This window comes from Neophocaena asiaeorientalis, unplaced genomic scaffold, assembly GCF_003031525.2.
Source record: "Neophocaena asiaeorientalis asiaeorientalis breed wild unplaced genomic scaffold, Neophocaena_asiaeorientalis_V1.1 scaffold403, whole genome shotgun sequence".
NCBI lineage: Eukaryota > Metazoa > Chordata > Mammalia > Artiodactyla > Phocoenidae > Neophocaena > Neophocaena asiaeorientalis.
The window spans coordinates 179208-192328 of record NW_020171984.1 but is presented as its reverse complement, the minus strand read 5'-3'; the positions used below and the strand labels follow the sequence as shown (position 1 = coordinate 192328).

Here is a 13121-nt window from a genome sequence, read left to right as displayed (position 1 = left end):
CAGGCCCTCCCAGTGTTTCCTCAAGATGCTCAAAAGAATGTTTTCATGTATTTGTGAAATTTATGAAATATGAAATATGTATTATCAGTTTCCTTGGACAAGTAAAAAACCTTTAAAAGCTCCCGTATAAGGAATTTCCTTCAAGTTCTGCTTATGGTTATCTCGCCACTGACGAGCTACCCATTCGTCCATGCCTTCACTTATTCATGCCTTCATTCATTCAGAAGAACAAGGGGAAGAAGAGGATGCTCAGTAACATTGGGAAATAACCTCTTTGAGCCAAGTCGGCCTTGCAGAGCTCCTGTGGACCCTCTGAGTTGACGCTTTTAAGCTAAAAAGGTCCTCTTTTGGGGGATTCCCCCTTCCCTCCCTCTGGGGAGTAGTGCTGGCACACACTAACGTTCATTTCAAAGCAAAGAAAGAGTGAGCATGCAGGGAGTGCCGACTGCGTATCAGGCACTACGTTCCCGTGACTGGAAGAAGAATGGTAATCACTGCTTCACAGAAGACTGACACGAGGTAGCGTGTGTCGAAAGCACTCTGTGAACCACAACCACACGGTGAGCACTAATCTCACACCCCACCTTCCTGCCTCCACGCCCCCAGCCCATCACAAAGTGCTTTGTGGCTCTTGGATGGTCACGCGCCCAAACTCAGATTAGGTCATGAACTTTTGGGGGGCCTTTTTTTTTTTAAACTACAGATGTGTGTGTTTATAAAATTTATTTATTTTTGGCTGAGCTGGGTCTTCGTTGCTGCGCACGGGCTTTCTCTAGCTGCAGTGAGTGGGGGCTACTCTTCGTTGCGGTGTGCGGGCTTCTCATTGTGGTGGCTTCTCTTGTTGCAGAGCATGGGCTCTAGGCGTGTGGGCTTCAGTAGTTTTGGCACGTGGGCTCAGTAGTTGTGGCACGTGGGCTTAGTTGTGGCACGTGGGCTCAGTAGTTGTGGCACACAGGCTTAGTTGCTCCGTGGCATGTGGGATCTTCCCAGACCAGGGATTGAACCCATGTTCCCTGCATTGGCAGGTGGATTCTTAACTACTGTGCCACCAGGGAAGCCCACCAGGAGGGGCCTTACACATTCCTTTCCGTCTTCTTTTGGAGTCATATGCACTGTGCCCCGTGGGCCCACTATCAGAAGCTGCAAATGTCATCAGAGAAAAGTTCATTTTGGGTGGTTAATGTGAGGTATTGGATAGCACCACTGTGTGCCAAGCCACACTGGAGTCTGGGACAGAAGGAAAAACCAGTAGCACTGACCCTGTCTTTGCTTAAAATTTTGAAGTTTTGTCCACCACGAATTTTTTGGCATGAATTTTGATTTTTTGTTTTGCACTAGAATATTACTTATCTTGAGGACAGTTTTTGGTACCCGAGGTGAGTGTAGCACCTGGGAGCAGCCCATTCTCCCGTCCTTCACTTCCCTTTGTGCTCACACACAGGCACAGCTCTGAGGCTCCATTCACAACCCCAACATGGACTGTGTCATTCAACTGTCTCTAGAGTCTAAAAGCTCACAGCATTTCCTCTCTTCACTCCCAAGGCAAAGCATGCTTGACCTGGAGTGTCAGCTGGTCTGAGATCTTCATAGCAGAAAAGTGAAATATAGGCAAAAGGCAGCAAAGTTCCTGAGGAAAAGTTCAGAATGATTTCTGGTACTTTCCATTGCTCAAGGAAACTACAGAAATACATTCCATCTTACCAAGACCCATGGCGTTAAAGGCGTGTGCTCCTTCACCCCCTGCCCCCTGCCAGCTCATATGTTGAAGCCCTAACCCTCAGTGTGGCTGTTTTTGGAGATGGGCCCTCTCAGGAAGTAACTAAGGTTAAATGCGTTCATAAGGGTGAGGTCCCAACGATGGAATTAGGGTTCTTATAAGAAGAGGAAGAGATACCAGACACACCAGAGATCCCTCTCGCCACCACGTGAGGACACAGTAAGGCGGCTGTTTGCAAGCCAGGAAGGGAGCTCTCACCAGCACCCGACCACGCCATCACCTGCATCTCAGACTTCCAGCCTCCAGAACTGTGGAAAATCAGTGTTTGCCGTTTAAGTCCCCCAGAGTACAGTATTTCATTATGGCAGCCTGAGCTAAGATCCAGCTGCGGATAAGGCATGAGGCCTGGATGGAGGAGGGTGCCCAGCCCTGGGTGAAGCTCCTGTGTTCCATGAGTGGTCCAAGTGCCCAATGAACCCACCTCTGGAACAGTGGGGCTGAGTCACTGCAGAAGATGGTGACTGACTCCAGCAGGGAGGAGAGGGTGAGACCCCCAGTGGGGAGCATCTCAGCGCTCAGGGACACGCTTGAGAAGAGCTGGGTTGGAGGGTTGTAGAGGGTAAAGTGCACGGACACAGCCCTGGTGCTGTGGTCTATCCAACCACTGGCCCTGGGGCCAGTCAGGGCTGCACGTGCAGCAGGCCTGCAAAGTGGTGCAAGTCATAGGGACCCTAGCAGCACCCCGTCCCAGGCTCCACACCCAGATGCCGGATGCAACTCCTGGGCTCACAGAGCTGGACAGATGGCCCTTCTGCGTCTTCTGACCCCTTCAACAGTTCATTGTCCCTCTCTCCTTGCCTGGGACCCCCAGGCAGAGGGAATCTTGCAGAGAGGAGGGCTTCCGTTTCCCATAGGTACAACTCAGGGAGAAATACCCCATCTGTCACCACAAGGATTCTAGAATATTCATTTTTCTTTTTTGGCAATGGACTCCATCATTGGAAACAAGCTACCTTTTACCAATCCGTACTTACTAACAATTAAATCATTTCTTTGTTGTTGCTGTTGTTGTTACTAGCGTTACTCAGAGGCAGGCATTACTGTAACTGCCACAGAGCTCCCTGTCAGTCTCAGACAATCTGTCACCACCGATGTTAGCACAATACCAGGGAGGTGGTGGCAGGGGCAGTGTGACTGGTGGGACAGGCCAGGCTGGCCGACTGCAGTCTGTGACTGCAACGTGGTGGCTTGAGCCTCCGTCCCTCATCTGCACGATGCAGTAGGTTAGCCCTCCTTCATAGAGGTGCTCAAGGACCAAATGAGGCCGTATAAACACCCTGCTTAGCAGAGAACAAGCGTCCTTTAGGTTCTATAAGCTCCAGACCTTCTAGCAACCTGGAAGGAAGTGTTGGCTGGTGCTTTCTCATGCACTTAGAGGCTGCAGGGCTGAGCTTGCCCTCTACTTCTGTCACGGCCTAACCGCATGGCCCCGGGGAAGTGACTCTGTCATTGCACAGTAAGAACCACCTTGTTCTGGCCCTGGCAAGCTGCTCTCAGTGCAGACCTGCTGCACCCAGGCAGCCGTACTAGAGTGGACAAGTGTGGACGAAGCTGACCCTCTGAATCACACTGACCTTGTGCTGCCCAGGCCGAGCTCTCCTCCTGGGAGCCCCTGGGGCCACCTGGGGCCACTCTTTGGATCTCTGGGTCTATCACAGAGGGGGTTTCAGGGCCTCCATCTTTGGGGCCACATGTAGGGAAAGAGTCTTCCACAAGCTCTGAAAATGCGCTGGGAAGATGAGGAAGAAACCACCAATCAGAAGAAGAATCAGATGCACATTTCAAAGTCGGCCTTGCACCTGGGGGTTTCCAAGCCTGGCTGCACATGGGCACATACGCTGTCCTGACACAGGGCCCTCTGCTCCCTCAATCCCCCCTCGTGGTCCCCGGGCTCTAGCTTAAGCAGTAGAAGGCTGCACCTAAGTCATCCACCAGTCTGGCCTTGGCCATCAGATTGATTTCCATTACAGGATGAGGCAGGTAAGTGCCCATCTTCACTCACACCCTCCCACTAGAAAAAGATATGTGATATTCTAGTTTTAGATATTTTCGATAGAAATATTCTGGTTTTGCACAGAATGCCAGGTTTCTAAGAGGCCAAACAAAGAGTGGACTGAGTGAACTTGCAGCAGAATGCCAGGATAGGAAGAGGGTCCAGGAGGGAGCTGGCAGAGAAGGAAATGAAGGTAGAGGCCCACACTCTCCAAACCCCGGGGGTTGACATTTTCAAACCACAGCCAGACTCTCAGAGATGAGTAAAATGGTCTTTTGGTTTCCTGCCTGAATGTCTCCTAGATGTTTCTAACTTAATGTATTTTTAGAAATAAGAAGAAAAGGGGAGCATCTTACCTCACATAAACTATCAGGAGTACCTTTTAGCTGTTTAATGACCAAATGGCCTAGGAGGTGGTGCTTTCCTCCAAGAGCTCTGGGCTGGAAGAAGAACAATGAAGATGCCTGGACACACAACATACCTGGAGCACCATAGTCCAGCCATGGGTGAGCTCTGGATCCCCTCAGGTACCAAATCAGAGGTCAGAACTTTACTTTCTTCTTGAAAACATTCTAAAGGTTTAGCCAGCATTCTAAGAAAGATAGCAGCTAACCTTCCCAGGCCTTGTAGCAAATCAGAATGATCCATTATTATCTTTTTCTAAAGTTTCTCCAGTGTCATCCCCGTAACCGCACAGAATACAACAAATGTAGAATTAGCAACACAACGTTTGAGGAATTCAGGACGAAGAATTTAATTTTTTTTTAAAGGTGGAAAATAAGAAGTAAGCAAAGTATACGGTTATGACTCAAAATGCACATCCACTGGTAACCTGGCTTCAGAAGGGCAGGACAAGCCTTGCCTCGCGGCTTCCGGATGGTCCCATCTTAGCTTTCGCTCCTTCTTGCTCCAGAGGTGTCCCTGTGCCTCCGTGTCACAGCGCTTTGCTTACTGAACCAGCCTTCCATCCCCATGGGCCTACGAGCTCCTACGGACCAGCCATGCCCCTGCGTCCAGCTCTGGCCTGGCAAACAAGGGGTCTGAAGAAGCTGGTGTGGCTAAAGGGGGTGTGAGAGGAGGGGGCAGAGGTGTGAGGGGCAGAGAAGAGAATAGGACGCTCTGGGGACAGCCGCGGGCCTTACGACCTACAGATCGTTCAAGAACGTGCGCAGTGTTACAGGTCAGGTGTCTGTGGCTATTTCACCCCACTGTGACACCACCACTGTGAAGGGCAGATGGACGCCCACCTGAGCACCCAGCATGCTGGCTGTGGAGAGGCCTCCCCAGTACAGGCCTTCCAGCATCGTGGTCAGGCTCCAGTCCCACCAGCCATCCAAGCTTCTCGGGCCACTGAAGGAGTGCCTGGCACTTCTTAGAGCGAGAACAGAAACAAAGAATTATTTTTCTACCATAAAGTTGTGGGTATCCCTCACTTTTCACAAGTTCACTTTATGCCACCTCACTTTTAAGAAAGACGTACCTTCGTACCTGTGTTTGCTAACTGAAAGACATTCAAAGAGGAATTTTACTTTCACAAGAAAAGGTGAAACACAAGAACAGCATTCAGGCTTGGTACGTAGCAGTCATTATGGACGCGGTGCGGACTCCAGGCAGGGAAAGGGGCACCTCTGAGCTGCTTCCTGGGAAACGGGCTCAGCATCTCAGCAGCAAGCTGCCATGGCTTTGAACCGTCTATGGTTTATCTCTGTTTATTTTGTGCATCTGTTAGCAAGGCTTGTCCTAAGGTAACTGCTTCTTCACTTCACAGTATTTCAGCTTAACAAAGGCTTTCATAGGAACGTTCTACTCTCAGGACAGCAGGGGTCACCTGTACTCGGCAGGAATGAAACAAAGCCATCTGCAGTGGGGAGTGCCCCCTAGCGGCAGGTGAGGAGACAGAATAGTGGAGAAAGCACTCGTTCACGTGCTCACTCATTCACTCCACAAACGTTACAGCGCCACAACTATGTGCAGGGCACTCTTCTGGGCACGGGAAACAACAGCAAATAAAATAAATCAGCAAAACAGATATTGTGTTAGTGAGAAAGGTTAAGGAGAGAAAACTAAGCAAGCTAGACAGGCAGGAAGTGGGGGGGCGGGGACAGGTGGAAATTTTTCTCTAAGTGGCCACAGAACACTTCAATACAAGGTGACGGTTCAGCAAAGCCCTGAGGGCAATGAGGGGTCAGCCACATGGCGGCTGCGCAAGGGCGTTCCAGGCGGAGGAGAAGGGGAGGCAAAGCCCTGGATGGGTGTGTGCCTGAGAGGTTAAGGGACGGTGTGAAAGCCAGTGTGGCTGGTGCAGAGCATGCGTTGGGAGAGGAACAGAAAAGGGAGGCTGGGACCACGGGTAGAGATGCCATCCTTCCTCTGCGTTACTGCCTCCTGGGCCTGGCACTTAGCCTTTCCACGAAGACAAAAAAGCCAAAACAACAGCACACCCTTGCTTCCCAGGATGGCTGTGAGCGTTAGATGAAAACGCGCAGACCAAGTGGTGCTGGCACACAGCAGGGAGCCAGCGAATGTTAGTGTGTCTTCTTTCCACCAACTTATTATACTTGTTACGTATCTGTTTCACCCGCCAACAAGGAACCGATTTAAGGGAGCAACGAAATCACTTCAATCTGTCAAAATAGATCATCGTTAGCTCGCTCAGACAACGCAGTAAAGCTGCATGCATGGGCCAGAGCCGCTCACAGCAGCGTCGGGGCAGACATGTGACCCTGAGTTGCAGCCAAAGGGAAAGGAAAAAGTTAAATTTCCTCAGAGAGAAAAAAAGTACTTCTCGCCTGGCTCTTAAAATCTTTCCTACGTGCGGCTTCGCAATAAGGGGCACTGAGTAAAGTCAGAGGTGACGAACTCAGAACATCCCCACAGCAAACAGAGATGGGTCTGATGTGGCTGCTTCACCCAGATCTCTCTCCGTGAACAGGGGGACCAAAATACGCTTCCTTTTCCTTACAGAGAGGCTACCTCCCATCTCTTCCTGGCCTTGATCTTTCATTTGTTTATACATTTTAAGAGTCTAATCTCTGCAGGCCCTTCATCGGGTGCTGGGTATCACTTCTCTATACTGATTGCAACCTTGGTCATACCATGTCAAACGCAGGGTGAGCTGGGGACCTGCAGGAACATTAGAGGCGGGGTCAGGAAAGTGAGGCACTCGGGAAGGAGACAGCTGGGGCAGGGCGGAGGGGCTGATGAAGAGCGAAGGAAGCAGACACAGTCATGTGAGCATGCACAAATGCAGTCAGGGAAAGGCTAAGAAGGGAAGAAGCAGAGAGGCAAAGAGAGTGGGAGCGAAAGAGGAGAGACGGGAGAGGGGAGATGCCGGCCAGTTCTCTACACAGTCCTAATGAGCTGCTCTGGAGTATCTGACCGACCAACTGTACATTTATAGATGATATGCTCCATATTCTGCATTAAAAATTAGACAGATACAGACCTTTAAAGTCTTTAAAGCCACGTTGGGTTTGCACAGCTTGGGGGAAATATTACTACTTTCTGACACTCGTTCCCTATTGGGGTGACATTAAGGAAAAGTAAAGAAAGATGTGAATGTGACCCAGACATAAACGTCCCACACCCAGACTGTACACATCTCATGCCTCCTTCTTGATGCGCTCGGAGAGCAGGAAGTGAACCGAACAATCCAAGAACGTTCCCACTCTGTATTAATTGGAGCAATTATACAGGACAGGCCTCCAAAGCTAGCTAAACAGCACAAAGGATAAAATCAGCCATTATTTTCCACTTATGGCACGTGGGTAGAGTGACTATTTTGTGTATCAGTGGTGATTTTTGTTTTACTTGGAATTCCATGGAAAACTTACTGAGTTCATAAAGACTTTAAATAAAACTCAAATATGATGGAATCCAGTAACATGATAATTTTTTGTTGAGACACAACAAATCAAGCAGGCCAACTGCCTCACCTTACAGATGAAGATACTAAGGTCCAGAGTCAAAGGACTTGCCCAAGGTCACCTGGTGACCCAACGAGAGCTAGAAACCCGGCTCCTGAATGCAACTTAATCCATTTCCCTACTGCGCTTAAGCTCTTCGCCCTGGGATGCTAACAAACGCTAAGCTTTGGTAAGGAGCCGTGGGTGTGTCAGGATCTGACAGTGGAACATTCTGTTACAGTATATCCTATGATATCCTGTCATAGATATCACTGCCCGGGGGACAGAGTGTCCAGAGAGAGCGAGTTTTTGCATCCTTGTAGGAACCACTGATCTATGCAAACCAACCGGGCCAGCGTGTGAGCCAGTAACCCAAGGACATCAACTGCTCTGTACACGAGACAACACACAAATATTATCTCAGCTGTGATATTTCTGATTTATCAATAGGCAAGAATTCATATAAGAAATATGTCAAGTAATGCTGCCATGAAATGTGAGGTAAAAAGTAAACTAGCAAAGCCAGAAATTTCTCAGGGGTGGAGTTCCATTTCCAGAGAGAACCACCCCAATGGTTACTTTGTTTTGTACACAGCGCCACCTGCCGGCACAAACTGTGAGCCTGCACAGGTAGGAGAGCTGAAAAGTGGGTCGTGAATGGAAATAACTGCTGGTTTTGCAAATAGGGAGACAGAGAATACCGCTTCGTTTCACTTCTAGAATGTTTGCCAGTAACAAGCTGGATTAATGAGTTACGGAGAGTCCAGACTCATGAACTGAGACACCCAGGTCCTACTTGCTGGTGGGTCCTAAATCTACCTTCACTCTCCATTATCTGGGTAGGCATCAATTACCCTCTCTCCTGTGCAAGATAAAAATAAATACGTCTTTCAATAATCGATAATATTAAATAGGTTTAATTGACCTATTAACTGACCCCTCCCAAAAATAATTCAACAAAAATAATTTACATCATAATAAATTACTTAGCCAAAGGCAATGCATTCACAGAAAAGCTGCACGAATGTGGTTTTAAATATTCTCCAGAGAAAGTAAAACTTGGAAGACATCATTTGATTTTCTGCCACTGAAAACGTAGTAAAGAATCAATATGAATTCGTATCACGCACTTCAGAATTCAAAGCCAAATTGCTTAAAAGAACTTTCAAATGAATGCTTTAGGCAGGTGAACATAAAGTCTGAGCACTGATTTAATAACAACTCTCAGTAAAAAGGAACACCAAATTAAATGTACACATTGATTATAACTTGCATCCCAATTTCAGAAACTTTGGAACGTGGAGAAGGAATAGGAACAACAAACGCTGTCAGTGGCTGCCTTGGGTGGTACATTATGGAAATTTTTCTGCTTCCTATTTTTCAGTTCTTCCATGTTTACCTAGGAAGAACATTAGTACTTCTAAAAGTAAGAAGAAACAAATGAACATTAGAGAAAATACACTAGGGGGTATTACATTGGAAACTGGGCGTCATTGATTGTGGACTGCAACAATGTCCTTTCACTGAACAGCTCAGATGTCTTCAGCAAAAAAATAAATGGTCATACTCTGGTTTTGGTGCAGTTTCTCACCTGCCAGACTTTAAAGTGCCTTGAAATATCATTGTCTCCCTATTGATTAAAACAAGGTGCTACGGACACACCCAAGGACTGCAAATGCAGGCCTCCGATCAACAGTGGGGAAAATCATGCCCCCAAGTCAATTTCAAACCTTCTCCATATTTCATATGTGGGAAGAGTTTTCTCCAGGCCTCAGTCTTGCAAAAAGGCCCCTCCCTCACTTGGCCTTTAAAAATGCTTCGATAAAACCGCTCAGGGAGTTCAGGGTTTAGGGGGGCATGAGCCACCTGTTCTCCTGGCTCAGCCTTGCAATAAACCTTTCCCTGCTCTGAACTCCCACGTTTTCGTTTGTTTGGCCTCACTATCTATCAGGCACATGAAACTTGCACTCGGTAAAATCATCTGCCAACAGATTACCTTTTCCTTTCAAATATGTGAGCTTTTAATTTCTTTTTCTTGCCTATTGCACTGGCAGGAGCTTCCAATATGTTGTTTAGTAGGAGTGGTAAGAGAGGATCTCCTTGCTTTGTTTCTGATCTTAAAAAGCACTCTGGACCAGTCCCTCCCATCAGGAAGCTTGCACAAGCCTCTTAGATAGCCTCTTCCACCAGAGGGCAGACAGCGGAAGCGAGAAGAACTATAATCCTGCAGCCTGTGGAACAAAAACCACATTCACAGAAAGACAGACAAGATGAAAAGGCAGAGGGCTATGTATATGTACCAGATGAAGGAACAAGATAACACCCCAGAAAAACAACTAAATGAAGTGGAGATAGGCAACCTTCCAGAAAAAGAATTCAGAGTAATGATAGTGAAGATGATCCAGGACATTGAAAAAAGAATGGAGGCAAAGATCGAGAAGATGCAAGAAATGTTTAACAAAGATCTAGAAGAATAAAGCACAAACAAACACGTGAACAATACAATAAATGAAATGAAAAATACACTAGAAGGAATAAATAGCAGAGTAACTGAGGCAGAAGAACAGATAAGTGACCTGGAAGACAGAATGGTGGAATTCACTGCTGCGGAACAGAATAAAGAAAAAAGAATGAAAAGAAATGAAGACAGCCTAAGAGACCTCTGGGACAACATAAAACGCAATAACATTCACATTATAGGGGTTCCAGAAGGAGAAGAGAAAGAGAAAGGACCTGAGAAAATATTTGAAGAGATTATAGTAGAAAACTTCCCTAACTTGGAATAGGAAATAGCCACTGAAGTCCAGGAAGTGCAGAGAGTCCCATACAGGATAAACCCAAGGAGAAACACATAGTAATTAAATTGGCAAAAATTAAACACAAAGAAAAATTATTGAAAGCAGCAAGGGAAAAATGACAAATAACATACAAGGGAATCCCCATAAGGTTAAGAGCTGATCTTTTAGCAGAAACTCTGCAAGTCAGAAGGGAGTGGCAGAATATATTTAAAGTGATGAAACGGAATAACATACAACCAAGATTACTCTACCCGGCAAGGATCTCATTCAGATTCGATGGAGAAATCAAAAGCTTTACAGACAAGCAAAAGCTAAGAGAATTCAGCACCACCAAACCAGCTCTACAACAAATGCTAAAGGAACTTCTCTAAGTGGGAAACACAAGAGAAGAAAAGGACCTACAAAAACAAACCCACAACAATTAAGAAAATGCTAATAGGAACATACATATCTATAATTACCTTAAACGTGAATGGATTAAATGCTCCAACCAAAAGACACAGGCTCGCTGAATGGATACAAAAACAAGACCCATATATATGCTGTCTACAAGAGACCCACTTCAGAGCTAGGGACACATTCAGACTGAAAGTGAGGAGATGGAAAAAGATATTCCATGCAAATGGAAGTCAAAAGAAAGCTGAAGTAGCAATTCTCATATCAGATAAAATAGACTTTAAAATAAAGAATGTTACAAGAGACAAGGAAGGACACTACATAATGATCAAGGGATCAACCCAAGAAGAAGATATAACAATTAGAAATATATATGCACCCAACATAGGAGCACCTCAACACGTAAGGCAACTGCTAACAGCTCTAAAAGAGGAAATCAACAGTAACACAGTAATAGCGGGGGACTTTAACACCTCACTTACACCAATGGACAGATCATCCAAACAGAAAACTAATAAGGAAACACAAGCTTTAAATGACACAATAGACCAGATAGATTTAATTAATATTTATAGCCATTGCATCCAAAAACAGCAGATTACACTTTCTTCTTAAGTGCGCACGGAACATTCTCCAGGATAGATCACATCTTGGGTCACAAATCAAGCCTCAGTAAATTTAAGAAAATTGAAATCATATGAAGAATCTTTTCCTCCACCAGAAAACTACTAGAGCTAATCAATGGATTTGGTAAAGTTACGGGATAAAAAATTAATGCACAGAAATCTCTTGCATTCCTATACACTAATGATGAAAAAATCTGAAAGGGACGTTAAGGAAACACTCCCATTCACCACTGCAACAAAAAGAATAAAATACCTAGGAATAAGCCTACCTAGGGAAACAAAAGACCTGTATGCAGAAAACTATAAGACACTGATGAAAGAAATTAAAGATGATACAAACAGATGGAGAGATGTACCATGTTCTTGGACTGGAAGAATGAGTATTGTGAAAATGACTATACTACCCAAAGCAGTCTACAGATTCAGTGCAATCCCTATCAAACTACCAATGGCATTTTTTACAGAACTAGAACAAAAAATCTTAAGATTTGTATCAAGATACAAAAGACCCTGAATAGCCAAAGCGGTCTTGAGGGAAAAAAACGGAGCTGGAGGAATCAGACTTCCTGGCTTCAGACTACACTACAAAGCTACAGTAATCATGACAGTATGGCACTGGCACAAAAACAGAAATATAGATCAACGGAACAGGATAGAAAGCCCAGAGATAAACCCACACACCTATGGTCAACTAATCTATACAAAGGAGACAAGGATACACAATGGAGAAAAGACAGTCTCTTCAATAAATGCTGCTGGGAAAACTGGACAGCTACATGTAAAAGAATGAAATTAGAACACTCCCTAACACCATACACAAAAAATAAACTCAAAATGGATTAGAGACCTAAATGTAAGACCGGACACTATAAAACTCTTGGAGGAAAACACAGGAAGAACACTCTTTGACATAAATCACAGCAAGATCTTTTTTGACCCACCTCCTAGAGAAATGGAAATAAAACCAAAAATAAACAAATGGGACCTAATGAAACTTCAAAGCTTTTGCAAAGCAACGGAAACTACAAACAAGACGAAAAGACAACCCTCAGAATGGGGAAAAATATTTGTAAACAAATCAACAGACAAAAGGATTAATCTCCAAGATATATAAACACCTCATGCAGCTCAATATTAAAAAAACAAACAACCCAATGCAAAAATGGGCAGAAGACCTAAATAGACATTTCTCCAAAGAAGACATACAGATGGCCAAGAAGCACATGAAAAGCTGCTCAACATCACTACTTATTAGAGAAATGCAAATCAAAACTACAATGAGGTATCACCTCACACCAGTTAGAACGGGCATCATCAGAAAATCTACAAACAACAAATGCTGGAGAGGGTGTGGATAAAAGGGTGGAAAGTGGCGGGGGGGTGGGGATGGTGGTGGGATGAATTGGGAGGCTGGGATTGACATGTAGACACTAATATGTATAAAATGGATATCTAATAAGAACTTGCTGTATAAAAAAATAAATAAAATTAAATTAAATTTAAAAAAGCACTCTGTCTCACCATTAAGTACAAGGTTAAGTGTAGGGTTTTCATAAATACGCTATATTAGTTTAGGGAAGCTCACTTCTATTCCTAGTTTGCTGAGAGTTGGGGGTTTTTTTCACG

At 45.4% G+C, this 13121-nt stretch overlaps 1 protein-coding gene across 1 annotated transcript; it reads right to left on the bottom strand.

Moving 5' to 3' along the window:
* Window positions 1–2035: 2035 nt before the first annotated feature.
* PKD1L1 (polycystin 1 like 1, transient receptor potential channel interacting) lies at window positions 2036–6487 on the bottom strand. Its single transcript, XM_024747057.1, has 7 exons — window positions 6468–6487; window positions 5018–5141; window positions 4127–4210; window positions 3556–3674; window positions 3352–3506; window positions 2199–2403; window positions 2036–2102 (listed from the first exon to the last, which is right to left on the bottom strand). Exons 1-7 carry the CDS (start codon window positions 6485–6487, stop codon window positions 2036–2038), a joined length of 774 nt encoding a protein of 257 aa, XP_024602825.1.
* Window positions 6488–13121: the final 6634 nt, after the last annotated feature.

What these genes read in the sequence shown, in the direction of transcription:
- PKD1L1 (XM_024747057.1), bottom strand. Translation starts at nt 6,487, where the DNA reads ATGTCTGCCCCGACGCTGCT. An exon ending in ATGTCTGCCCCGACGCTGCT is followed by an intron (nt 5,142 to 6,467) that starts GTGAGCGGCTCT and finishes TCTCGCTCTAAG; the next exon opens with AAGTGCCAGGCACTCCTTCA. An exon ending in CTCGGCCTGGGCAGCACAAG is followed by an intron (nt 2,404 to 3,351) that starts GTCAGTGTGATT and finishes CTGCACGTGCAG; the next exon opens with CCCTGACTGGCCCCAGGGCC.